This window comes from Macrotis lagotis, chromosome 8, assembly GCF_037893015.1.
Source record: "Macrotis lagotis isolate mMagLag1 chromosome 8, bilby.v1.9.chrom.fasta, whole genome shotgun sequence".
In the NCBI taxonomy this organism is placed as follows: domain Eukaryota; kingdom Metazoa; phylum Chordata; class Mammalia; order Peramelemorphia; family Peramelidae; genus Macrotis; species Macrotis lagotis.
Genome location: NC_133665.1, coordinates 144,848,377 through 144,873,613, shown reverse-complemented (window position 1 = coordinate 144,873,613; position 25,237 = coordinate 144,848,377). Strand labels below are relative to the sequence as shown.

The 25,237-nt window shown below is 36.8% G+C and overlaps 1 protein-coding gene across 1 annotated transcript in view; it reads left to right on the top strand.

The window, feature by feature from the left end:
- The window catches only part of LMCD1 (LIM and cysteine rich domains 1), a 75,787-nt gene extending 59,971 nt beyond the window's left edge, over positions 1-15,816 (top strand). Inside the window, exons 5-6 of the mRNA XM_074198672.1 lie at positions 12,627-12,842; positions 14,958-15,816. Coding sequence (XP_074054773.1) covers positions 12,627-12,842; positions 14,958-15,116 — 375 coding nt within the window. The 3' untranslated portion in view covers positions 15,117-15,816. The remainder of the gene's footprint in view (positions 1-12,626; positions 12,843-14,957) is intronic.
- The last annotated feature ends 9,421 nt before the right edge of the window (positions 15,817-25,237 follow it).

The window sequence follows — 25,237 nt, the reverse complement described above, 5'->3', positions numbered from 1 at the left end:
TTTAGTTGACCTTTGCCCCTACTAGAATGACAATACTTTTTTCAAAGTTTGAGTTTATTATGGTTTGTTCCAGACAAATGGCAAAGAATTTTCATTCTGTAACTCCCTGTTTACACTTTGGTGCTGGGGAGCAGTAGTGGTAGGAGACTGCATTTAATGCTCTAATAAACTGTCTGTTTCTTATTTATTTCTTATATGTTAACATTAGCTTCCTTTGTGTGGGTGCAAGTGGGGACGTCCCTGCCTCTGCAGTCTGGCCTGGTGCCTAAGAGGGGCCTTATTTTGTGGATTAAATTTCTCCCACAATGAAGCCTTTGTGCTGTCAGTCTTATTTGCACCTGTTAATTTTTTGCTCTATACTTAACACTGTTTGGTGGGGGGTGGGGGGAGTGGTTTTAGGTTAAGTGCTCTGGGTCTGTGCCCTTCTAATGAGAAAAACTATGTTGAACAAATGTCAGAAAGGCAACCTGGCCTATAGGACTAAGACTGAATTAATCAGGGCAATGAGGCATAAGAACACAGAGACAGAGAGAGACTGAGAAAGCCAGAGAGAAAGCGAGGGAGATAGACAGACAGAGACAGACAGACAGACAGACAGAGAGACAGAGACAGCGAGACAGAGGGAGGCAGAGACAGAGAGACAGAGAGAGACAGAGAGAGAGATAGACAGAGAGACAGAGACAGAGAAAAAGAGACAGAGAGAGAGAGAGAGAGAGAGAGAGAGAGAGAGAGAGAGAGAGAGAGGAGAGAGAGAGAAGAAATCTAGGGAACTTTGCATTGAATTTATTCAAAAGAATTATCATAGTAGGGCAGCTAGGTGGCACAATAAATAGAGTACCAGCCCTGGAGTCAGGAGGACCTGAGTTCAAATTCAACTTAATAATTACTTAGTTGTGTGACTTCAGGTAAGTCACTTAACCTCATTGCCTTGCAAAAAAAAAAAAAAAAAGAATTATTCTAGTAAGACTGACTTTTTTAGATTAGAAAATTGTCCTTTTTAACAGCAACATGGATTTATAGAATAAAAGGATGGATAAGATACCCAACAAATCTTGTCCAATGTATCTAAAGTTCAGTAGAGTATTTTTTTTAGGTTTTTGCAAGGCAGATGGGGTTAAGTGGATTGCCCACACAGCTAGGTAATTATTAAGTGTCTGAGGCCACATTTGAACTCAGGTCCTCCTGACTCCCGGGCTGGTGCTCTATCCGCTGTGCCACCTAGCTGCCCCAGCAGAGTATTTTTAAAAGTCATGATGGTTTGTTTTAATATAATGAGTTAACACACATAAATATACCTTAAATTATGTAAAATGCTATTTTGTTGTTGTTGTTAACCTTGTAGAAAAAAAAAACAGAGGAAATGTGGGCTGACTGATAAGGGTACAGGATAGTGAGGTACAGAAAAAGCATTAGGGTTCTGAAATTAGAGGACCTAGACAAAGGCATTCCAATGTCCTCAACCTCTACTGTCAGGTAGATACTGAGACCCTATCAGTATCAATCATGATGCTGGATCTTCTGCCTAATTTAATGCAATTCTTTTGGATAGGAAGGTATCCTTTATTCACCTTGTATTACCAATGTCTATCAATGAATCAGTGAGCATATTGGGGGCATCTGCTATGTGCCAGATAGCTATCTGCTAAAGACATAAAATCATAGTGAAACAGTCCCTGCCTTCAAGGTACCTACATTCTGTAGGACAAGCCAAGAAGTATGCAATGTAAAATATACTAAATAAAGGTAAACATAATGCTGTTTAGTTGTTTTGGACTCTCCCTGACCCCTTTGGGGATTTTCTTGGTGGAGATACTAGAGTAGTTTTCTATTTCCTTTGCCAACTTATTTTTTACAGATGAGGAATGGATAGATTAAGTGATTTATAAAGAGTCATATATACATACATACATATATATATATATATATATATATATATATATATATATATATATATATATATATACGGCTAATAAATGTATGAGAATGGATTTGAACTCATCTCTTTCTGACTCCAGACCTGATGCTCTATCCATTGAGCCATCTAGCAGCCCATGATATATACAAAATAAATTCAAATTAATTTCTAGGGGGAAGGAACTGAAGAATGGGGGGAGGAGAGGGAAGTCAAGAAGAGACCTTAGCTCATGTAGGAGCTCATGTAGGAGGCTCATGGAGAGCAGAGATAGGGATTCATAGAAGTGAAGGTGAGATGAGATTGTATTCTGGGTATGGAAGAAGGCAAAATATATGAGGCATCAGATGGAACATCATTAGTGCCTATCATGGTGGATGGTACTTAGTAAGTGCCTAAAAATCTTTACTGACTACAACTAGATTCTGAGAATATAGAATAGATGCAAATGAAATTGCTCTGTGCTCCTCTGCCATAAGAAGAAGACAAGATTCCTATCTTGTAAAGTCACTTAGAAGAAAGACATTGTTATTTCCAAAGGATTTTCCCATGGAATCCTTGGACTATTTGGAATTCCTTCTGTGAGGACTTCTCTTGCTTGGAACCCGACACTGAGACCACCCCATTCTCAGGGAGCAGCAGCATCCTCATTGAGCTCTCTTCTTTTCCCGAATCAGTCCCAATTAAATGCCCACATTCCAGTCAACTTCTCTGGTCTAGTTGCTACAATCTTATCCTACCTCTTCCTCTTCTGATGTCTTATTGGCCAATCTACATTATAAGAGCCAAAAATTAGCTAAGTGATATATACCCACTTAAAGACTGAACTGAAGTTCTTTATTTACTCATTCATTCAAGAAACATTTATAAACATGGGGTGCACTGGGATGGCACATTGGTTGGAGCATTGACCTTGTAGTTAGGAATATGGGAGTTTGAATCTAGCCTCAAGCACTTGGCACTTACCAACTGCATGACCTTGGGCATGTCACTTAACCCTGATTGCCTCCCATCCAGGGCCATCTCCCAGTCCTCCCAATTCATATCTGACCATTAGACCCAGATGGCTCAGAGGAGAAAGTGAGGCTGTTGACTTAGAACAACCTCAAATCCAATTTATATGTTTGTCATGTCATCACTACCCTGATGTCTGATATTTTTTGAGAATGAAAGACAAACAGCATCCAACACAAGCCAGACAGAATGCTAATTATCGAGGATAGAGACAGAAAACAAGATATTTCCTGTCTTTAAGAACTTTCTTGGGAAAACCATGTGCACATAAATGATGGGGGTTAGTCTAAATGACCCACAATCCTTCCATCACTGTCCATGATTCTATGACACTATAAACAAATAAAAAATTAATATGATATATTGCACTTAATTTTTATATTGCAATCTAAGCATCCTAGAATTGAAAACTTGATCTGGTTTCAAAAGAAGCCAAAGGAGCAGCTAGGTGGCATAGTGGATAAAGTCACTTAACCTTGATTATCTCACATCTAGGGGCGGCTAGGTGGCGTAGTGGATAAAGCACCGGCCTTGGAGTCAGGAGTACCTGGGTTCAAATCCGGCCTCAGACACTTAATAATTACCTAGCTGTGTGGCCTTGGGCAAGCCACTTAACCCCATTTGCCTTGCAAAAAAACCTAAAAAAAAAAAAGAAGCCAGAGATTCTAAGAGGTGATGAGGAGGAAAGAGCAAAAGGAGACAGGAAGGAGATAGGATGACAAATATAAGGAAGGACTAGTAGGCATTTTCAATAAAACATAGATCAAGTTGATGGAAGAAATGTGTAATCAACCTGGAAAAGAAGCTTATTTCAGAGTGTGAGGGAACTAAAATACTAGATAGAGAAGGTTGCAACCTAATTCCAGAGACAACAAAATCCTTCTGAGTTTTTCAGTAGGGGTAATGATTAAATTTTCCTTTGTCTCTTTTGAGTAAACCATGAAAAACCACCCTTGTTTCTGGATACCATGTTAAAGAAGAGACAGAAATCAAGGGAGAAAAGATTAAGTGACAGTGCCTGAACACTATATATTATGTAAGGCAAAATCATTAAGAAACAGTTATTAATTTAACCATCATCATTCATTAATTATTTATTGAATTGTCATTATTTCCCCATTAAATTAACTGCACATTGGCATTAATTGCCCAATATATCAGTTAAATCAACTTTATCTTTAAAAGGAATTGACCTACACCTCCTACCTTCAATTTTTCCTCTAGTTTAGGTGGAGGAAGTTCTGGGGATCAATATCAGGATTGTCTACCAAAATCCAAAGATTTCGGAATAAACAATAACAGCTAACTCTGAAAATTTCTAGTCCATCTCTTTGAAAGATAAAAAGTTAATCTTTGAATACTTGTCTACCCTATCTCTTCCCCCACTTTATCTCCATAGGCCATGGATCCCTGTTTAGTTGATCTTAAAGAGTCTTGTGACTGGTGGGCTAAACAAGTTCAAGACTTTACCTCATAGGGATGAATCCCCAGGCTTAGGGAGCTGGGTTAAAGTGCTGTCAGCACTTAAGGCAAAATTTTCATTCAGTTTAAATGACTTTCTGTATACTTTCAAAGGAATCAGATTCCCAGGTTTCCAAAGCAGATTCCTTTAATCCAAGAATTTCACCCCTCTTCCACAAAGCACTAGGAAAATTGGTCCAAATCTCACTTCTACCCCTTTTAACTTTTGTGACCCTGACCAAGTCACTTAGCCCCATTTCTACAATGAAAGTACTAGCTGAACATTAATGTCCCTTCCAGTTCTTAATTTGATGCTCCTACTCCATAACCCCAGTTAAAAGCTCACATCAGCTAAGAAATACGAAATTTTGTTCAATCCCCATTATTGGTTATTTTTATTGTTTCAGAATGTCTTTAGTAAAAATCAAAGGATTACATTAAAACCTTGAAATGGAGGTTCTAAATAGGAAAAGAAGGAAAAGGAAAATTGGGACATTCTTTCCATTCATAAAGTTCCATTAAGTTAGTCCGGAATTCTACAATGGGGACAGAGGATGCACAGAGTCCAATTTCTCAGACTCTCAGTAGATGAATGTTCAGGGGCCCTCTAAGGCTGGGAGGGTCACAAAATACAGCCTTGTTCCAATCCTAGCAGCCAAATATCTGGGTTGCATGCAGAAAATCCAGACAAAATGAGAATTTAGCTGGAGTTTGAATAGGCTGCTGCTAAGGTACATTCTTGTGGGCAACTGAATCTTCCAGGACTTTATCCAAGCAAATGTTTGGTTTATGGGCTAGTCAACTCTTTGCTTTCCTGTTGAATCTTCTCTGGAAATTTGAAAACACAGATTTCCTCAACCATGAGACGAACAAGATGTCATTGGATTTAGAGTTGCAAAGGACTATGAAAATTACCTGTTCTACCCCAACCCCATTGAACAGAAAAACTGAGACCCAGAGAAGTTAAGTAAGTGGTAGAGCTGGGGTTTGAATTTTTTTTCAGATTCCATTAAATACTAATGCAACATTTAGTCTTTAAGATGAAAGAAGGAGGAAAAGTTAACAAGAAGTAAAGGAAGAAATGGAATAGACATCTTATTTACCTCCTCATTCTACTAAAATGACCCTTGAAAGTCTTAAATAATTATTAGTTTTCTGGGTTCCTTCAATCCTACCCTTTCTTTCAGCCTAGCCAATACCTTTTTTTTGGCAGAACCAAGTTGCTATTAGGATTCTACAACTCCATCCAGGACCATAACCTCATAGATTTAGAGCTGGAAAATTCAATTTAGTCCAATTGCTTTTTTTAATGGGAGAAGAAATTCTTAACTCGTGAATAGGAGAGGTTTGAACTCAGGACCTCAGGCTATAAATTCCGTTTTCTTTCTGCTATATCATATTACTTCTTCATATGTGGAAACAGTCCAATGAGCCATCATGCCCTATAGTTCACCAGGCTACAGATTATCTCATTATAGATTCAATGACTATAATGTACATGGAGCCTACTCCTCTCCTCCAGCAACAGAGAGGATACAGAGACTTGAGAAATTTAGAAACTGTTGACATATTTATTGCTGATGGTAGAGAACATCATGTTCAATAACAAATTCATTTCTCCTTTCCAAAGAAGTGGAGATAAGAGATAAAAGAGGCCTCAATATTATACACATATACCCTTAAATACTCCTAATATGAAGGAGGAAAGTACTTCAAACATCAAAAAGTGGGAGGAAAACCCCTCCCTGATGATCTATTTGATTGCAAAGTGAAGATAGTGAATGATACCATAAGAGGAAATAGGGAGATTGTGTTTATAAATAAATTGTGAGTATTTGCACTGGAAAGAAACCAGAGCTTAGATTTAAGGCTCTTGTGTTAATATTTACTATGTTGTAATAGTGAAATTTTCACAGTCCTCTCTGGATTAGTCTGGGTTTGCATTTGGATAAGGAGTTTCCAAAAAACAAGTGTGATGGAGATATGACTTGTGACCATTCAAACCAATGGGATTATAGTGTTAAACCACCATAGCCTGGAGGGATTTTCTCATCCATCACTTTAAAATGGTGAAGTTTGGGCCAAAATGATAGCATGTGTAACTATTAACCATGTTAGTTTGCTGCAGCCTGAAATAAAATATAAATTGGTTCCTCCCACTGGGAGAATCCTACAGATTCTAACAAGGGTAAAAGGAGAATCATTATTTTTCAGAGGAATTTCAATTTTCTCCAATTATGAAATTTATCATTTTAAACATCTTGTTCTCCAAACTCTCTTTCGAGCCACAACTGTTTTTGTCTTTATTTTTGTTTGTTTGTTGATCCTTTGTTTGTAAATGCTAATTGAATTGAATTGTTAGAGAAAGATTCCAAAATATTCATTTGGGATTCTATGCATTTAACAATATAGAAGGATTTAGAACAGAAGTTTTCCATTAAAAAAATTCATTTCTCATATCCATAATTTTATAATAATAAGACAAAAGAGTCACACACAGTGGATAGAGTGCTAGGTCTAGAATCAAGAAGACCTGTGTTCAAATCCAGCTTCAGTCATTTACTAACTGTGTGACCTTGAACAAGTCATTTACCCACTGTCTGCCACAGTTTTTTCAACTGTATAATAAGGATAATAAACTTTAAGCCCTAACTCAAATTTATTTTGTCTTTCCATGAAGCTTTCTTTGATAACTTCAGCCCTCATTTATCCTCATCACATAGAATCATACAAACTTCCACTATTGTTGTGAGGATCAAATGGAATCATACAGTACCTGACACATAGTGGGTACTAATTCTCTTCCCTTCCCCCAATCTGGACAAAATTAGAAGATAAATGCTTAAACTCTGTAAGTAAGGGCACCTAGGTGGCACAGTGGACAGAGCACCAGCCTTGGAGTCAGGAGGAAAAGTTAACAAGAAGGAAAGGAAGAAATGGAATAGACATCTTATTTACCTCCTTATTTACCTGAGTTCAAATCCGGCCTCAGATACTTAAAAATTACCTAGCTGTGTGGCCTTGGACAAGCTACTTAACCCCATTGCCTTGCAAAAAAACTAAAAAAAAAAAAACTCTGTAAGTAATCAAACTATTTTAAGTTCTTTGGAAACAAGTGGTATGCTAATTATAAATCATTCTTATCTATCCATTAAGAAGAACCCAGAGGATCTCTGCTAGGTAATATTGCCTCATTCTCAAAGTAGTTGGGGAATCCTAAGTGTTTATTTTTCATTTAAAAGAATCTCTAATTCAGACATTTTTACCAAATCATTTTGACAAAAACTGAATTTAGGGGAAAGAAAAAATAATCCTCTGCCAGACTCATGCTAAGGGGAAGAGGCCAGAAGAGCCATAGGGTCATATGCTCTCCCCCTTCCCTATGTCTATAAACTCATAACTAAAAATAATAGTCACGATCTAATCCCAGCTCCAAAACTGAAATCAGGAATTGGGGGTACAGCAATTCTTCTGGGTCAAAAAAGTCATTACCCTCTGGGATCTCTTAAGATTTCTCAGGAAAGAGACATGAAAAACAGCTCATCAGCAAGAAAAGAAAATTAATTCCTGACATATGCTGACAGACCTTATTATTTGGTACATCTTGTTTTCATAAAATGGCAATTAGGTTGTTTGTTTTAAAAGCTACTGGAATAAATAAAGCCTGTAGTTGAGATATTATAAGGCAGCAGAGGCAATAAAGCTCTCTTGGATGGCCAAGAAAGTCGCAACCAGGAGCAGATAGAGAATCTAGAAGAATTAAAGTAGCCAGGTAAATCAAGATAATACAATAAGAGATCAGAAAATCTCCCCCAGGGAAGAGACAATATTCCTAATTCTAGTGAATCTCCATAACACCTAGGACAGCTCTGGTACTGTAATGTTGAGGAAAAGCTGGATTCAGAGGTAGAAAAATCCAGGTTCAAATTCCAGTTCTTCACTGTCCTGTCTGTGTGACAGGAGTCCTAAAGCACTTACTGTTTTAGAAAAGTCTGGGAAGGAAAGTTGAAATGATCTGGAGAGTTCTACCTAATGACCTGGCATGCTGGGAATTTGACCTACCACTTCTTTGGGAAAAGCTTCAGATACTCTTCTAGTGGTCCCAAGTCCCAAGTCCCATTTGGAGTTAGTTGATGAACTCACTTAGTCTAGCTTTTCTAAATAATCCACCTCTTTCCCATTGCTCTGCCCTTCCCTTCTTTAACCAGTAATGCTGTTATATACTAGGACTTGCTTTTCCACAACACTCTTGATGTTTTCAGAATGAAAGGGTGCATAACTTGTTCCGAGGCACGATCCATTGATCCATTTCATAGACAAGCAGCCTCTTACAAATGAAAGATAACTTCAAAGGTCAACAGACCCAAACTCCCAATCAGTGGGAAAATCCCCTGGGCTGCGAATGATCAGACAGGACTAATTATTTAAAAAGTCATCCTCCAGACCTTCAGGGTCTCCTTGCACGAGAAGGAAATTCAGATCTCATAAGTCACACGTGTCTTTTGAACATATACAGTACAGGGAAATTATAAAATGTTTAATGTTAATTGTATTTTTTATATCTAAATAGCTCATACAACTCGGTCTTCCCAGCTATTTCTAGGTTATCATAAAACTAATGAATTAAATCAATTATTATAATTTGTCTAAGGACCTTTGGTTAGCTCCAGACCATTGAAAGAAGTTTACCTACACAGTTACATTAAGAAGTTACCTTATATATATACATCAAATTAGGAAGAAAAATTTTTCTCTTGATCATAAAAAAATGGAAGCCTTTGGATTAGAATTTTATGAAGGATGATTTTAGGGAAGTAGGAAGAAAGGGAATAAGAATTTTTTTTTAAGATTTTTGCAAGGCAATGGGGTTAAGGCTTGCCCAAGGCCACACAGCTAGGTAATTATTATCTGAGGCTAGATTTGAACTCAGGTACTCCTGACTCCAGGGCTGGTGCTATATCCACGGCACCACCTAGCTGCCCTGGGAATAAGAATTTTTTTTTTTAGATTTTTCAAGGCAATGGTGTTAAGTGGCTTGCCCAAGGCCACACAGCTAGGTAATTATTAAGTGTCTGAGGTTGGATTTGAACCCAGGTACTCCTGACTCCAAGGCCAGTGCTCTATTCACTGTGCCACCTAGCCACCCCTAAGGGTTAAGAATTTTTTATAAAATTTATATGCTAAGCACTATATATACATGCTTCCATACATATATATGAATGTTTATTATAAGTATAATATATATGTATATGTAATCTCATTTGATTCTCACAAAACCCTTCTGAAATGAATAGTTATCCCCATTTTATTGCTAAGAAAACTGAGGTAGAAATAGATTAAGTGACTTACCCAGAGTCATACAGCAAATGTGTCTGAAGTCATATCTGAATTCAATTCATCCAGACTCTATGATTTTATCACTATGTTTTTTGACTTGACTTGGAGTCAGGAAGACATGGGTTCAAGTCCTGCCCCTAACACATGTGGGCTACATGACTGATAAATCACTGAGCCCTTAGGGTTCTAAAAAACTTTCTGATGATCTAAGTTACCCACAGGTACCAACTTGCTTCTGATAGAGGGAATTTTTCTACCAAGGAACTCCAGGGAAATTAATCAGTCAACAGGTATCACAAGTGAATTTCCGGGTGGGATTTTATCACTAATAGAATGGACATTAATGCCACCTGTCATGGCTACTTCACAATGCAGTCTTGATAATAAAATAAAATGAGACTATAGATCTGAAAGTTAGTGATCAAGTATTAATTAGACACAATGTACTAGGCATGATGCTCATCTTGGGGGAATACAAAGAATGGTTAGAAACCAGTTTTATGTCCTCAGGTAGCTCACATTCTAATTAAAGTGTGCAAATAACAATGCACATACAAGATATGCATGGCAATAAATCAGCAGTGGGGAATTTTTTTTCTATCAAGTGCCATTTAGGCATTTATAACATCATTCATTCATGGCCATACAAAATTATCAACTTAAAAATTAACCTGGGTTAGAGCACTGGCCCTGGAGTCAGGGGTACCTGAGTTCAAATCCAGCTTCAGACACTTAATAATTGCCTAGCTGTATGACTTTGGCCAAGTCATTTAAGCCCATTGTCTTGAAAAAAAAGAACAAATAACTTAACCTGCTATAATTGATGAAGTATTTAATTAATTCAACCCTTAAAAGCTCCTATATTTATTGAGTCCTGCTTGAGGGTACAGTGGCAACACCAGACCAAATGATTTCATGGACTTTATATGGCTGCTGGCTGGACACTCACTGTCCCTGATGTAAATGGAGAATCATCTCAGAGAGAAGGGAATTGGGGTGGGGAGAGAGATCAGAAAGGCCTCTGGCATTGGGAAGAATTTGAGCTGTCTTGAAGGAAACCTGGAGATGAGGTAAGGAGGAGAAGGTTCCAGGCATGGGTGAGTAGGAGATCCAGTTCAAAGGCACAGGAGAAGGAAGAATAAGTGTCTTGTGCTAGGAACAACAAATAGATCAATGTATCTGGGTCTTAGAGTGTATCTGGAGAGGAATAAAGTCTACAAAGAGTGGAAACATAGAAAGGGATTACATTATAAAGGAACTGAATTGCCAATTACAAATATAATCCTGGATATATTTAGGGAGTCACTGGAGTTTATTCAACAGGAAGTGATGAGTGTAAAATGGTCAGTTCTGTGCTTTAGGAAAATCACCTTGGCAGCTGAGTGAAGGATGGATTGTTGTATTGGGATAGACTTGATGCCAACAGAGCAAGTAGAAGGCTACTGCAGTAGTCCGGGGACAAGAAATGAAGATGTAAAAAATGTGGTGGTTTTATGAGTTAAGAAAAGAGAATTTATATGAGAGACATTGGAAAGGTACAATAAACAAGATCATCACCATACTGATGATTAGACTATTAAATGACAGGTTTAGTTTACCCTTACTCTTACAAGAAATAATAATAGTTTACCCTTACCCTTACTCAAAAGACTGGCATCATAAAAATCACTGCCCTGAGAACCTAGACCATTGAGAGACAGGTTAACTTTAATATGAAGTTCCAAATTTGTCACCAAAAATGCCATAATGTCACTGTGCCAGACATCATAGCAATAGGGTAGTCACTCAATTACATGGGAGGGACCACATTTAAATTGTCAAGGTCTTCCACTGTATCCAGCCCATCTCCAGTAGCTCTGTTTACTATACTAATAGGCCAGAGGATGTAGACAGTTCTGGAAGAGACAGTGAGAAGGAAGTCTTTGCACAACATTCTCCTCACTTTAATCAATATAATGTATATGTCATGCCATCAATCAATAACATGGTCTTCTTAAATTAGAAAGGACATCAACCATCAACCACCATAGTACAAGTCCTATTACTTCTGATAGGCCTTCCTTGTTTTCCCCAGTTCATAGAGTTCTTTCCCTTCTCTAGTATGGTAAAGCAAATCATAGGATCTCACAATTGAGCAGGACCTCAGAGATCAATTATTTTACAGTGTTAAGGATCAACACACCATTATATTATTCTCTTTACATTATTCTTAATAAGTTATTGGTCATCTTAACTATCTGAACAAGATTTTTCAAATGAGGCTCCCCAGTGTGGTAGAAATAGATTAAAATGTAACTGGAAAATGTTCCATAAAATGAATAAAACTATAACATAGCACAGATAATGCTAATTTGTGGTTTTCTAAGAAAATATGTGACCCATAGGACTCTCTTTTTCAAATTGAGACTACTGATGAAAACCATGCTATTTAGCATTTAAATCTATCTTGTCTTCAAGTGTTCATTGTCTCATGCTTCTAAGCCTCATTTCCCAAACTAGACTATGAATTGAAAATGCATCAAGGCAAGAAAATTTGGTCATTAAGGATTTTTGACATTTTTTGACATTAATTTCACTATCACAGAGAAATGTAAATGAGAAAATTCCCTCTGCCTATAAAGCTAATTAGTATTAGAGAACTGTGGGGGCACCCGGAGGCATAGTGATTCATTCAGGGTCATAGGGACAATATGTGTCAGTGATGTGATGAGGACATTTTCTTGACTGGAACTTACTTTTCTGTATCCTACTGCCTCTGACATGGTTTTCTTCCTTCCCCTTATATTTCCCCTAATACTCAGCAAAAGTCCATGATACATTTTTGCTAGTGTTTGCTACATTTGTGCATGTGATTGAATTGATGCATCCACTCATTGGGTCCCTTTCTCTTCTTTGCTTTCAGATCTGCGAGCATTGTAAGCAAGTCGCTGCCTCAGACTGCCCTGTGGTGTATGCAGACAGAGCTGGTTATGATAGGCAGTGGCATCCTGCCTGCTTTGTGTGTGCCAAGTGCTCTGAACCTCTGGTTGACCTGATCTACTTCTGGAAAAATGGTGCTCCCCTGTGTGGGCGCCATTACTGCGAGAGTGTTCGACCCCGTTGCAAGGGTTGTGATGAGGTAAAGATATTATTTCTTGTAAAAACTAGTCCTCTGTGGAGTCCATATGTATCTGGGATATTATCAAGTTCCTTAGGGTCATAGAGCTCAAGTTAGAATGGACTCCAGACCCATCTGTTCAACAGAAAAGGAAACCCATAGTAAATGACTTTTTCAACATTATATTGTTAGAAAAGCACCTAAACTGTAATATGAGCCCAAGACCTGGATTATAGTCATGATTTTTCCCATGCTGTCAGATTCACTTTCCTTTATGAAGTATTCACAAAGAAGTCTAAGCTTCAGGAACTTCCTCCAAATAATTCCCTTCTCCATGACTGTGGGTTATGTCACTACCTCTCCATGTCTGTGGCTGGGGATGCAGTCATTCTCCTTGGACCATCTTATCAAAAATTCCTGTTTCTTCCTCTCATTGTCACCTCTTTAAATCTAGTTCAATTCAACAAGTATTTATTGGATATCTAATCTATTCCAAGAACTATGATGGGAATATAGAGACAAAAGTTTATTAATCTCTGCTCTCAGTGAGCATATGTTCTACTAAGATCACATGGGTGAGGACCATATACCACTGCATTGTACCTCTGCTCCAAAACCACTGTTAGTAGTTGGTAGGGAAAGGATACAAAGAAATTATATAGGGGCCCCAGGTTCTTGACTTTTTCCCATGGAAAAATAATAGTGTCTCTCAGTCCAAGAGATGGTATTTATGGAGAAGGGAACTACAATGCCAAATAGTGGGGGTTTTTAAATCCTAACTTCTCAGAAGAAATTATATATCTTCTAGAAGCTAGCAAGTCATTAATCACCAGTAAAAAAATAACAAAATAACTTAGCTATTACAGTCATAAAGGGTTTTATATACATCTAAGTGTGGTCAGATCAATCATTACATTGAGTCCTCACAAGAAGTCTGTGATTTAGAATGGGTAGCATCATAAACCCATTTGACAGACTGGCAAACAGAGACCCAGAGATGTTTAAAGGTTTATCCAAGTTTAAAATCAATCCCTAATATTAATGCCAAAAATTTTAACTCCTCATAAAGTATTCTTTCCTCTAATTCATGAGACCTCAATAAAACATGATCCCTTTTGGCATGACTCTTTTTTCCTATTCCCTGTGGTTTTATGTCCATTCCAAACAGAGCTATCCAAGATTTCTAGTACTGAGGTCATTTCCAAGGCCACCTGAGTATTCAGGAATATTGAGTCCCTTTACTGGATGTCATATGTTTAGTCCCATTTCTGAACTCCCTCAATCTTCCCCAGGTGAGCTTTGGAGGGGTGGTAGACAAGCATAAAAGAGACAAGTACTCTATCAAGATCTCCAAGTGCTCTGTTTATTCACCAGAATACAAATGCTTAAGTATCCTTCCCAGACCCTAATCCACTCCCATTCTCCTGACACTTAGTAAAATAAGGTTCTGATGCTGGAAGTCACCAGGTGATGATAATTCCCATACACAATAGTCCCTAACACAGGAATATAGTGAGGGGAGTTGAAATGATATACCCACATGATTCTGACCTACACGAAGATCAAGCTTTCTCCTTTGTTTCCACTATCCCTAACACAGGTTAAGATGATCACTGCCTAAGGGGACCCAAATATGTTCTTAATCAATGAACAAGCCCTGGATGGTCACTAGCACCCCAAACTCAGTGCAGTTAGGTTTATTTCACCCAGATGAAATAAATGCCTTGGAATAAGGGCAGGGGTTAATCCATCAGGCCCAGGGGAACACAAGGCCTTAGAACTAGCCTTTGGTTTTGATCCAAAGAATATCACACAATATCTTGAAGAACTAAGTTGACTGCAAGTAACCTCGGTCCACCACTGAAAAATCTTTCTCACATGTGGCTAGGAACTCTACTTTCCACATATAGCAAAACCATGCTTATTTGTAAAAAATGAATACTATATTTCTCTCCTGAGTATCTTATGGATAAACTGAAAGACCTTTGCTTGTTTGTTGTTTAAATAGTCTGAGAGTCTAGGTTCTTGAGCCTATGGTATTACCAGGTCACTATTTCTTGTAAATCAAAGTGAGCTCTTTTTTCCCTGCCCAAGAGCTGAAATGATGCTTGTGGTTTATTTTTTCTGTTCTGCCAGATTATATTCTCTGAGGACTACCAACGAGTGGAAGATCTGGCCTGGCACCGAAAGCACTTTGTCTGTGAGGGCTGTGAGCAACCATTGACTGGCCGAGCTTACATCGTGGCAAAGGGCCAGCTCTTGTGCCCCACCTGTAGCAAAACTCAGCGTTCTTAAGGGTTGTCCCCTTGGAGCCTGAGTGGAGGGAGATAGCCAGACCCTGCCATCTCACCCTGAAGAAGTGAACGTCTGTGCTCAAGCAAGCAACTTTAATGCATATTTCTCAGTGGGATATATTTTTTTTAAAGGAAAGATGCTTGTGGGTAGATAGTTTCAAAACCAAAAAATGTTCTGTATAAACATGGGGAGGAAGGCTGTTTTCAGATGAAAGGAGGAGTGCTACATAGCACCACTGGTGTTTTATAGAAGGAGTTCCCAGAATGCCAGTCTGAGAGGTTAGCTCAAATAGGAATAGAATAAGAGTGCTTTTTCATGAACACAGGGGCTCCTGAAACATCAAGGGGTTAAAGGGGGTGGGGGATGCTGGGATTCCAATGATTTTTTTCAGCCTCCTTTTCAAATATAATTCGAATTTCAAAGTGCATTCCTTTGCATGATAAATTTATTCTCAATAAAAGTTCTATTAAATCAAAATCTTCCTCCTTACTTGCTTATTCACACTGTTGATTGCTTGAAAGAATCTGATTAATGTCATTTTGTATAGTAACAGATGGACTGCTTTAAGAACAACTTTGAGCAACAAAGTCATTTTGACTATGATAATTTCCCAAATTAACTATACAAGACCTTTGAAGAAGATGCTATCTGCATAAAAGCAGATAAATATGTATAGGATGAATTTACATGTGTGTGTATATCTATATATATTTTATATCTATATCTATATATCTATATATTATATATATAATTTATATATACATATATATTTATACATATGCATATAGTCTAATGGTAAACATAGTGGGGAGAGAAAAAGAAAGTTACATTATAATTTTATTATATATTTAAAAGGAAAAGTAAATTGTACATATTGATTTGCAATTTCATGTGCAATCATTTTTTATTCTATTGGTATGAAATGCTTGTTTTATTTCATAAATAAAAATAAAACAAATATCTTAAAGGAACCAAAAAATCTATATCATTAAGGAAGCTATTTAGACACATTGTACAATCTACAGACATATATATATATACATGTATGTATATATATATATATATATACAGAGAAAGAGAGAGACATATAGATATAGATATACATAGATAGATAGATAGATAGATAGATAGATAGATAGATAGATAGATAGATGGTAAAAAGTTTATCCAGTTGCCTACAAATGGTAAAGCCCTGCTTAATTTGAAGCCTGTAGCCCCTGCAATAATTTAGGCAGTAAAAAAACTTCTCTAGCCCTCTCCTTCCTCAAGATTTCTACTGCCCTTATATTGGCATAAGATATGTTTGTGATTATAAGAACAAAGATTTAGAGATAATATATATTAAGAAATCAAAAATTATTTAGAGATGGAAGGGAGATTGGAAGTCATCTAATTCTTTTGTTTAAGAAATATATTATTTATTTTGAGTTTTACAATTTTCCCCCCTAATCTTACTTCCCTCCCCCCAACCCCAACAGGAGGCATTCTGTTAGTCTTTACATTGGTTCCATGGTATACATTGATCTCAGTTGAATATGATGACAGAGAAATCATATCCTTAAGGAAGAAAAATAAAGTATGAGATAGTAAAATTACATAATAATATAACTTTTTTCTCCTTATTTGATGGTAATAGTCTTTGGTCTTTGTACAAAGTTCATGATTTTTTCTCTGGATACAGATGGTATTCTCCATTGCAGACAGTCCCAAATTGTCCCTGATTGTTGCCCTGATGGAATGTGCAAGTCCATCAAGGTTGATCATTGCCCCCATGTTGCTGTTAGGCTGCAAACTGTTTTTCTGGTTTTTCTCATCTTGTGCAGCATCATTTCATGCAAATTCTTCCAGGCTTCCCTGAATTCCTATCCCTCCTGATTTCTAATAGAACAATAATGTTCCATGACATACATAAACCACAATTTGTTAAGCCATTCCCCAATTGAAGGACATTCACTTAATTTTCAATTTTTTGCCACCACAAACAGGACTGCTATAAATATTTTTGTACAAGTGATGTTTTTACCCTTTTTCATCATATTTTCAGGTTATAGACCCAGTAGTGGTATTGCTGGGTCAAAGGGTATGCACATTTTTGTTGTCCTTTGGGAATAATCCCAAATTGTTCTCCAGAAAGGTTGGATGAGTTCACAGCTCCACCAACAATGTATTAGTGTCCCAGCTTTCCCTTATCCTTCCAACATTGATCATTGTCCTTTCTGGTCATATTGGCCGAGAGGTGTGAGGTGGTATCCCAGAGATGCTTTAATTTGCATTTCTCTAATAAGTAATGATTTGGAGAAATTTTTCATATGACTATAGATTGCTTTGATTTCCTCAGCTGAAAATTGTGAGGCCATTTAATTCAACCTTATTTTGTTTTACATTTGTGGAAACTGAGGAAGATTAAGAGTCTTGGCCAAGGTTCACATAGATAATAAAAGGCACAATTAGGATTTGAACCCAATTGCCAAACCCAGTGTCCTTACCACTCATCACACCACAACTTCTTTGGTGTTTAGTGAGTGAGACTCATTAGGAACTAGGTTTGATCACTAACATGAAAAGTGATACGTACTTCAATATATACAACCCTCTTCAAAGTCCAACTTAAAGATACACGCTTTACCATTTTCACTGCTCTTAAGAGGTCATATTGAGGAAATATTGGATATTGGAGAAGAGATAGACATTATTTTTGCAAGGTCATTGATTTCAACCTAGAAAGACTATCTAGTACAATCTTTTCATTTCTACAAATGCAAGCTATGAAGTCCAGAGGTTTTTAATAACTTGTCCAAAGACATGAAGATATTGAGTGGGAAAGGCTGAATTTAAACCCAGTTTCCGACTCCAAAGTCAATATCTTTGGGGGTTGTTGCAAGGCAATGGGGTTAAGTGACTTGCCCAAGGTCACACAGCTAGGTAATCATTAATTGTCTGCGGTCAGATTTGAACTCAGGTCATCCTGACTCCCGGGCCAGTGCTCTATCCACTGAGTCACCTAGCTGCTCCCAGACAGCATCTTTCATACTACTATTGCTCAAATAAATTTCTCATGCTATCCTCTCCCTAGGGCTGTACATTTTCTAATCTTAAAACCATTGTAAATACCTCAGAGTCAGTTTCTGATGATGCTTGAAAAATATAACAGATAGAAAAGATTAATCTGAAGAAAGAAATTAAGCATTACTTCCAACTTGCCCCACCTTCAACCCCATATCAGACCTTTCTGTGTATAAACCAGAATGATGGCTCTGGGAAATTCCATAGAAATAATCTTGGCTTCTGAATCTTTTTTTTATGTCATTAACCTTTGACAGTCTGGTCCATTTTCTAAAAATAATGTTTTTTAAATGCATTCAATAAAATACATAAGATTATAGATGAAACAAACTACATTGAAATATAATTATAAAAAAATTAAGTTTATGGTCTCTGGGGTAAGAATCTTTGATGGCCTGACCCTTTTACAGAAAAGGAGCTGTTATCCAAAGAAGTTATGATCCATTCAAGTTATCACAGATAATTACTGTCAGGAAGATTAAAAATTCAATTTACTTAATTATGAATTCAATACTCTTTTTACTACACACATTAAGGAATAGTAAAAGCAATTGGTCTACATTTTACAAACTTTCACTTTAGCCATCTTACTATAATGCTGTCTTTTGAGGTCACGTTGAGACCATATACAATGTGCAGTAATATTTTAATGAGGTGACTGCCACTTTCCCTTGGGAAATGATTATCTGACTAATCAAATTCCTGTTCTCCCACTGGGAAGTGATAATAAGAGAGAAATGGAACAAAAAAATGAAGGAAGAAAGAGAGGAACCCAAGGGTCCAGATGTCCCACATCTGCATTATCCTCTCCTAAACCATCAAGATTCAGCTATACTGGAATTAAAAATATGAGCTCAAAAGATTTTACCTTATTTAACCCTAACTATAAGAAGCCAGGGAGAAAAGACCATAATTCTATCAGAATTTTTTTTCAGAAACTTCCCTTCTACATTTTCTTCTTTTCCCTACTGCAGGAAAATTTTCAAGTATTTCCAGTTACTTTCATCTAGAGATCCTATGCTTACCATAGTTGAAGGCTGTTCTTTCATTCATATATTAATTGTAAACTAGAGAGAGAGAGGAGAGGAGAAAGAGAGAGAGAGAGAGAGAGAGAGAGAGGAGAAAGAGAGAGAGAGAATATCACCATTATTATTATTAGTTCCTGCTCAAAGCCAAAGAGTAAAGATAGAAATACTGCCTGGCTGGATGAAGCAACATTTTCCTCCTTTATGATAGTCATTTCTAAAACATGTCCTGCACCTATCATCCAGGAGCTATGTCTGGATCTAATCCTAATTCCTATTTCCTAGATTTATTGCCTCGAATAGCTGTTGGATAGACCTTATAGTCTGTTTTGAGCCCTATTACCTTCCTTACCATGAATCAATCCCCTAATATTTCCTTTGATCCCTTTTGTTGCTCTGTTTGCTGACTTCACCTTGTCTACCTGGTTCTGACCGATGATCTTCCTCTGACTTTCAAGATGGGGCTTTCTCCTCAGTCTCATCATAATAACTAATGCTTATGTAGTGTTTCAAGTTTTGTAAAATGGTCCTCAAATATCTTATTTGATCTTCACAACACATGGTGAGTGAGATGCTATTATTACCATGTCCTTTGATATCTGAAGAAACTGAGGCCAAAACTGACTTGTCTAAGTTAACATAGTTGATGAGTGAAGTGATAAGATTCGAACTCAGATCATCTTGACTCCAAGTCTAACATTCTAGCCATGATGCCACCTAGCTTCCTCAATCCACTACTCATTATATTCTTCACACTAACATCCTGAGCAGGATGTCTTTTATAACCTGTCTTAGAGGTTTGGAAATTTAAAAACACACAGAGAAAGAAGTCCCATGAAAAGGAGTGTATCCTATTGGTTGTATTTACTAAACTGCTTTCTTTTTTGTCCAGGATATATCTGGAAATAGAGGTGATGTGAAACTAAAATATATCAATAAAAATTGTTAGTAGAAAAGGGATGACAAGGGATTTCTACATTTGATAAGAGACTAGAATAATTGATCTTGGAGTCAATCACTCAGTTACCAAGAATTTATTAAGCTCAAGATTTTAATGTTTCCCAGACTTCTTATGGGAAAAAACAATAATATACATCATATCTATGACATATATAGATATCTATATGGAGATGAAATGTGTCCTAATCTTAGGGTTGAGGTTCTTTTTTTATTATTTAGGGTTTTTTTGCAAGGCAATGGGGTTAAGTGGCTTTCCCAAGACCACACAGCTAGGTAATTATTAAGTGTCTGAGGCTGGATTTGAACTCAGGTACTCCTGACTCCAGTGCCGGTGCTCTATCCACTGCACCACGTAGCCGCCCCAGGGTTAAGGTTCTTAACCTAGGGTTCATGAATTTGTGATTTTTAAAAGACACATTTTGATAAGTACATTTTACTATATTAGATACTGCTGTGGTCCTATGCATTTTATTCTATGCATTTAAATGCATCATTCTGAGAAGGGATCCATAGGCTTCATCAGATTGTCAAAGGTGTCCATGACCACAGAAAGGTTAAGAATCATAACTTAAAAGAAAAGGTTTTAGTTTTAGCTTCTAGGGAGGGCTAGGAAGGACCTTTTGTAAAAGGTGGGATTTGGGTTAAACTTTGAAGAAAGACAGAAGAGGCAAAATATTCCAGGCATGATAGGGAACAGACAGTTAAAAGACACAGAGAAGAAATAGAGAGTCGTATGGACAGAACAGTAAGACTGTGTAGCTTACAGTATAGACTCTCTGGAGGGAAAGAAAGTATAAAATGATTAGAAAGGTAGGAAAGGTCAGGTTGTACCTTTCAGTGCCAAACCAAGGATTATATATTAGATCCTGGATATAATAGAGAACCCCTAGAATTTATTGGGGTTGAGGGGGGAGAGGGAGGTCAAACAGTCTAACCTTCACTTTAAAAGGAAAATCGATTGAGCAAGATTCATCAGAACAGGGAGATTCATGAGGCACAGACATTTCAAGGTTGATATTGCAGAAAACTGATAAGGTTCTGCAATTCGATGATTCTGTGTATACTATAATCTATAAAAATCCAAGTGTGTAGTTTAAGCAAGTTGTGTAATTATGATGCTAGCCAAATATGTTTCATTCAAATAGATACAGCTGAGATCAAAGGCCATATATAAATTTGTAATATTTCTGACAGCTAAAATGATTTATATACCAACAATCTTCCAACATGCTGCATAAGAAAAATCCGGACATAGGTAATTTAATGTTGTTGTGAGTAGTGAGAACATCCATCAGATTGTGCTATTTACCAACAAAATTAGATCCCTTGAATCTTATTTGTCCAGATTACAAACATTTATTCCCATCCTGTAGACCAGGGAAGTCTTAATTGAGCAAAGTTTTAAGGCATCCATAACTTCACCAATGGGATCACATACCTCTTTTTTTAAACAACGAATTGACTTAAAGATCAATTGGGAGCTTATTTTCTACATTAGACCTGCCTTGAAATACTCAATGTAGGCATACCTCGAAGATATTATAGGTTTAATTCCAGACCACCACAATAAAATTGATCACAATATTTTTTTTTTGTTTTCTAGAACATGTAAGTTATGTTTACACCACACTGTGGTCTATTGAGTATGTGATGGTACTGTGTTTTTATAAAACCATGCATGCTTTAATTAAAAAAATAATTTATTGCTAAAATAAAATTCTAATTATCATGAGACCAGTAAATAGTAATTTTTTGCTGGTAAAGGGTCTTACTTCAATGTTGATGGCTGCTAACCTATGGAGGTTGCTGAAGGTTGAGAGATATCTGTGACAGTGTCTTAAAATAAGACAATGAAGTTTGTCACCTTAGCTGAGTTTTCCTTTCACTTGAACACTTAGAGGCCATTGTAGAGTTATTAATTGCTCTAATTGCAATATTATTGTGTCTCAGGGAATGGGAGTCCCAAGTAGAGGGAGACAGAGAAAATACACATGAAATTTATAGATTGTCAGCTTATAAGGGCATCAAAGATTACTGGACACAAATCACTGCAATATATTATAATAATAATGAAAAGTTTGAACTATTACAAGAATTACCAAAATATGACACAGAGACATGGTGTGAGTTCATGCTTCTGGAAATGTGGTGTTGACAGACTTGCTTGACACAGGGTTGTCACAAACCTTTAATTTGCAAAAGAAAAATAAATCCATTTTTCTATGAAACACATTAAAACAGTATAGACCTGTGTGCTGAGAACAGATGAGACAAGTTTGTCAAAAGTTGATCATAGATTCTCTGTTAATTCACATTAAGAATAATGTATATTGGGGCAGGTAGGTGGCACAGTGGATAGAGCACCAGCCCTTGAGTCAGGAGGACCTGAGTTCAAATGCAGCCTCAGACACTTAATCACCTACCTGTGAGATCTTGGGCAAGTCCCTTAACCACAATGCCATGCAAAAATTTAAAAAAAAGAATGATGTTTACTACATTCAGAAAATGGAGTAGGATTTTAGAAGACTCAAGGGGTGCATTTTATTTTTGAAGGAAGTTAATTGTGAGGAAAGTATATAAAATGAAAGGGAAGAGAAATTTCAATTGCCCAGAAAATGAATTCCATGATTTAGCAATTACTTATTAGAATCCTCCTTATGTAGTATTTTCCATCTTTTTGCAATTAAAATAAAATCTGCAAATAGATAAAATGAGTTTTTCTGCTCCTACCTGACCTAAATGGTAGGGAGGATTTTCTTTGTCAGAATCAACCAGAATTAAGTACTTGCTATTTGCTAGGTATTATGCTAGATGTTAGGAATAGAAAGACAAAAATAAACATTTCCTGCCTTCAGGGAACTTATTATCTGTACTGCTTTATGAAAGTAGAATTCCCAGAATTAAATACTTCAGCACTTCAATAAATCCATGGCATTATATTTAATTGTATACCCTATCTATAAGTCATCTTCATGATTCATATCCATTTCCCTTGTAATTCTTCACAGGGAATGGATACCATATGCTTGCATCTTTATTCTATGTTTTTTAGCTTTCCATGGAAACCATTTTAACACTTAAGATATATACATATTATATGTATATATATATATATATATATATATATATATTCCTTTACAGTCACTATATGACTAATTCATTCTTTTCCACATATGCATTTTCTGAATGATATCCCTTTAACTATTTATTGTCTGCAAAGCATCATTTGTGTAGCATCCCATCAGGGTGCTCACTATTCACAGTGGTATTAGAAAGATGGGCTCCCAGAGATTTGACTTGGGTTCTAAGGTTATTCATTCACATCATTGATTTTTCCCACCCACAAGTTCCCACCAATGTGTAACTCATTAACAATCATCTAAGAGAGCCAACTAGCTCTTAGAAAATATATTTTTTTCAAATAGTAGCACAAAAACACTATTTATAAAAAATTCCACCCTCACCTCCACTACCCCATTAAATGACTGGAGCACACTTTCCTACACAGACATATGAAACAAAGTGGAGAAGGGTGGACCCAAATTTAGAGTAATGACTCATTTGTATATGGAACACACCTGGTCAAGCCACTCACAACTGTGGACGAGAGGACTTTGCTCCATGTCCTCTCATTCTCTAGGGAGCCCTCTTGAAATTCCCTACATGATAAGATGAGTCATTCTGCTGCTAAGCTGGCCAGGCTCTCCATAGAGCATGGCATCTCAGTTAGACAGGTGGCTTAGCTAGAATGTTTTTAGGTAAGCTATTAAAGGACTAAAGGGAAGCATTTCAACTGACAAAAAAAAAAACCCAGAGAGAATAGCTTACCAGCTAGGGAGAGCTCCACTAATCAGATTTGTCTTGAGTACAAATCAGACTAAAAAATAGGGCAACACAAAATTATGCAGAGCATTGAATGCCAAAAACAATGGATTTAAACTTTACTCTGGAGATAACAGGGAGTCACAGAATATTTTTGAGCAGAAGCATGGCAGGATCAGACCCAGGCAGAAGGAAACTTAGCCTGGCAAAGATATAATGAATTGATTGAAAAGGAAATTTGCTTCTTCATTTTTAGACCATAATTATTTCTTTTGGTTTGCCTATATGTTGATCATATTTTTACATATGGTAATTATGCCATGTATGTCCCAAGATAATTAGGATATTTTAAGGTTGATATAGACAAATTAACTGGTGTAGAGGAGGGTGAACTTGATAGGGAAGGTGTGAAAAATCTAAAACAGAGGAATTAGCAAAAGGCAGTGAATCTGATCAACATTTAGATAAGCCTAATGTAAATAATTATTGTATAAAGATGAAGATGAAGGAACTAGGAATGTTCAACCTAAAGTAAAGAAGTCCAATTATCTCTTCCACATTGTAACTTTCCCCACCTAGATTTCAAATATTGTGGGTCAGCATGGAAATTAAATGAGGATTTGGGAGGAGCATTGTGGAAGTCACAGACAACATGTAAAAGGCAGCATATAACATAGAAAAGATTTAGAAACTCAGAAATATATAAAGTATATGGATAGTATTGAATAATATCAACCCAAAACTTACAATAAGGTGTTTTAAACACCCTATAAAAGAAAAAGAAAAAATTCATACTTCTTTGGCATGAAAGGAGGACCACAAAAATTATACATGAATTAGGGTCACTGAAACCCTAAATCCCTGCATTGTAAAAGGGATAATTGCACTGGGGAACTGAGCAAGTATCATCTTTCTAAGATTCAGTTTTCTCCTCTGTTATATAAAGGACCTGCCTAGATAGCAGAGTCAACTAGACACTACCGTGACACTATGTTAGACCTAGACTCAGGAAGATCTCAGTTCAAATCTGGCTTCAGACACTTATCAACTATGTGACCCAAGTAACTAGCTTCCTGGCCAAGTCACAACTTCTATGCTTCAGTTTCCTCCACCACAAAATGGGCATAATAATAGCACTACCTCATAGGGCAGTTGTGAGGATCAGCAGAGATAATAATGGTAAAATATGAATCAAAGTGATGACCCAAAGTAGTTGTTTAGTAAATCCTTATTCCCTAGATGACCTCCGAA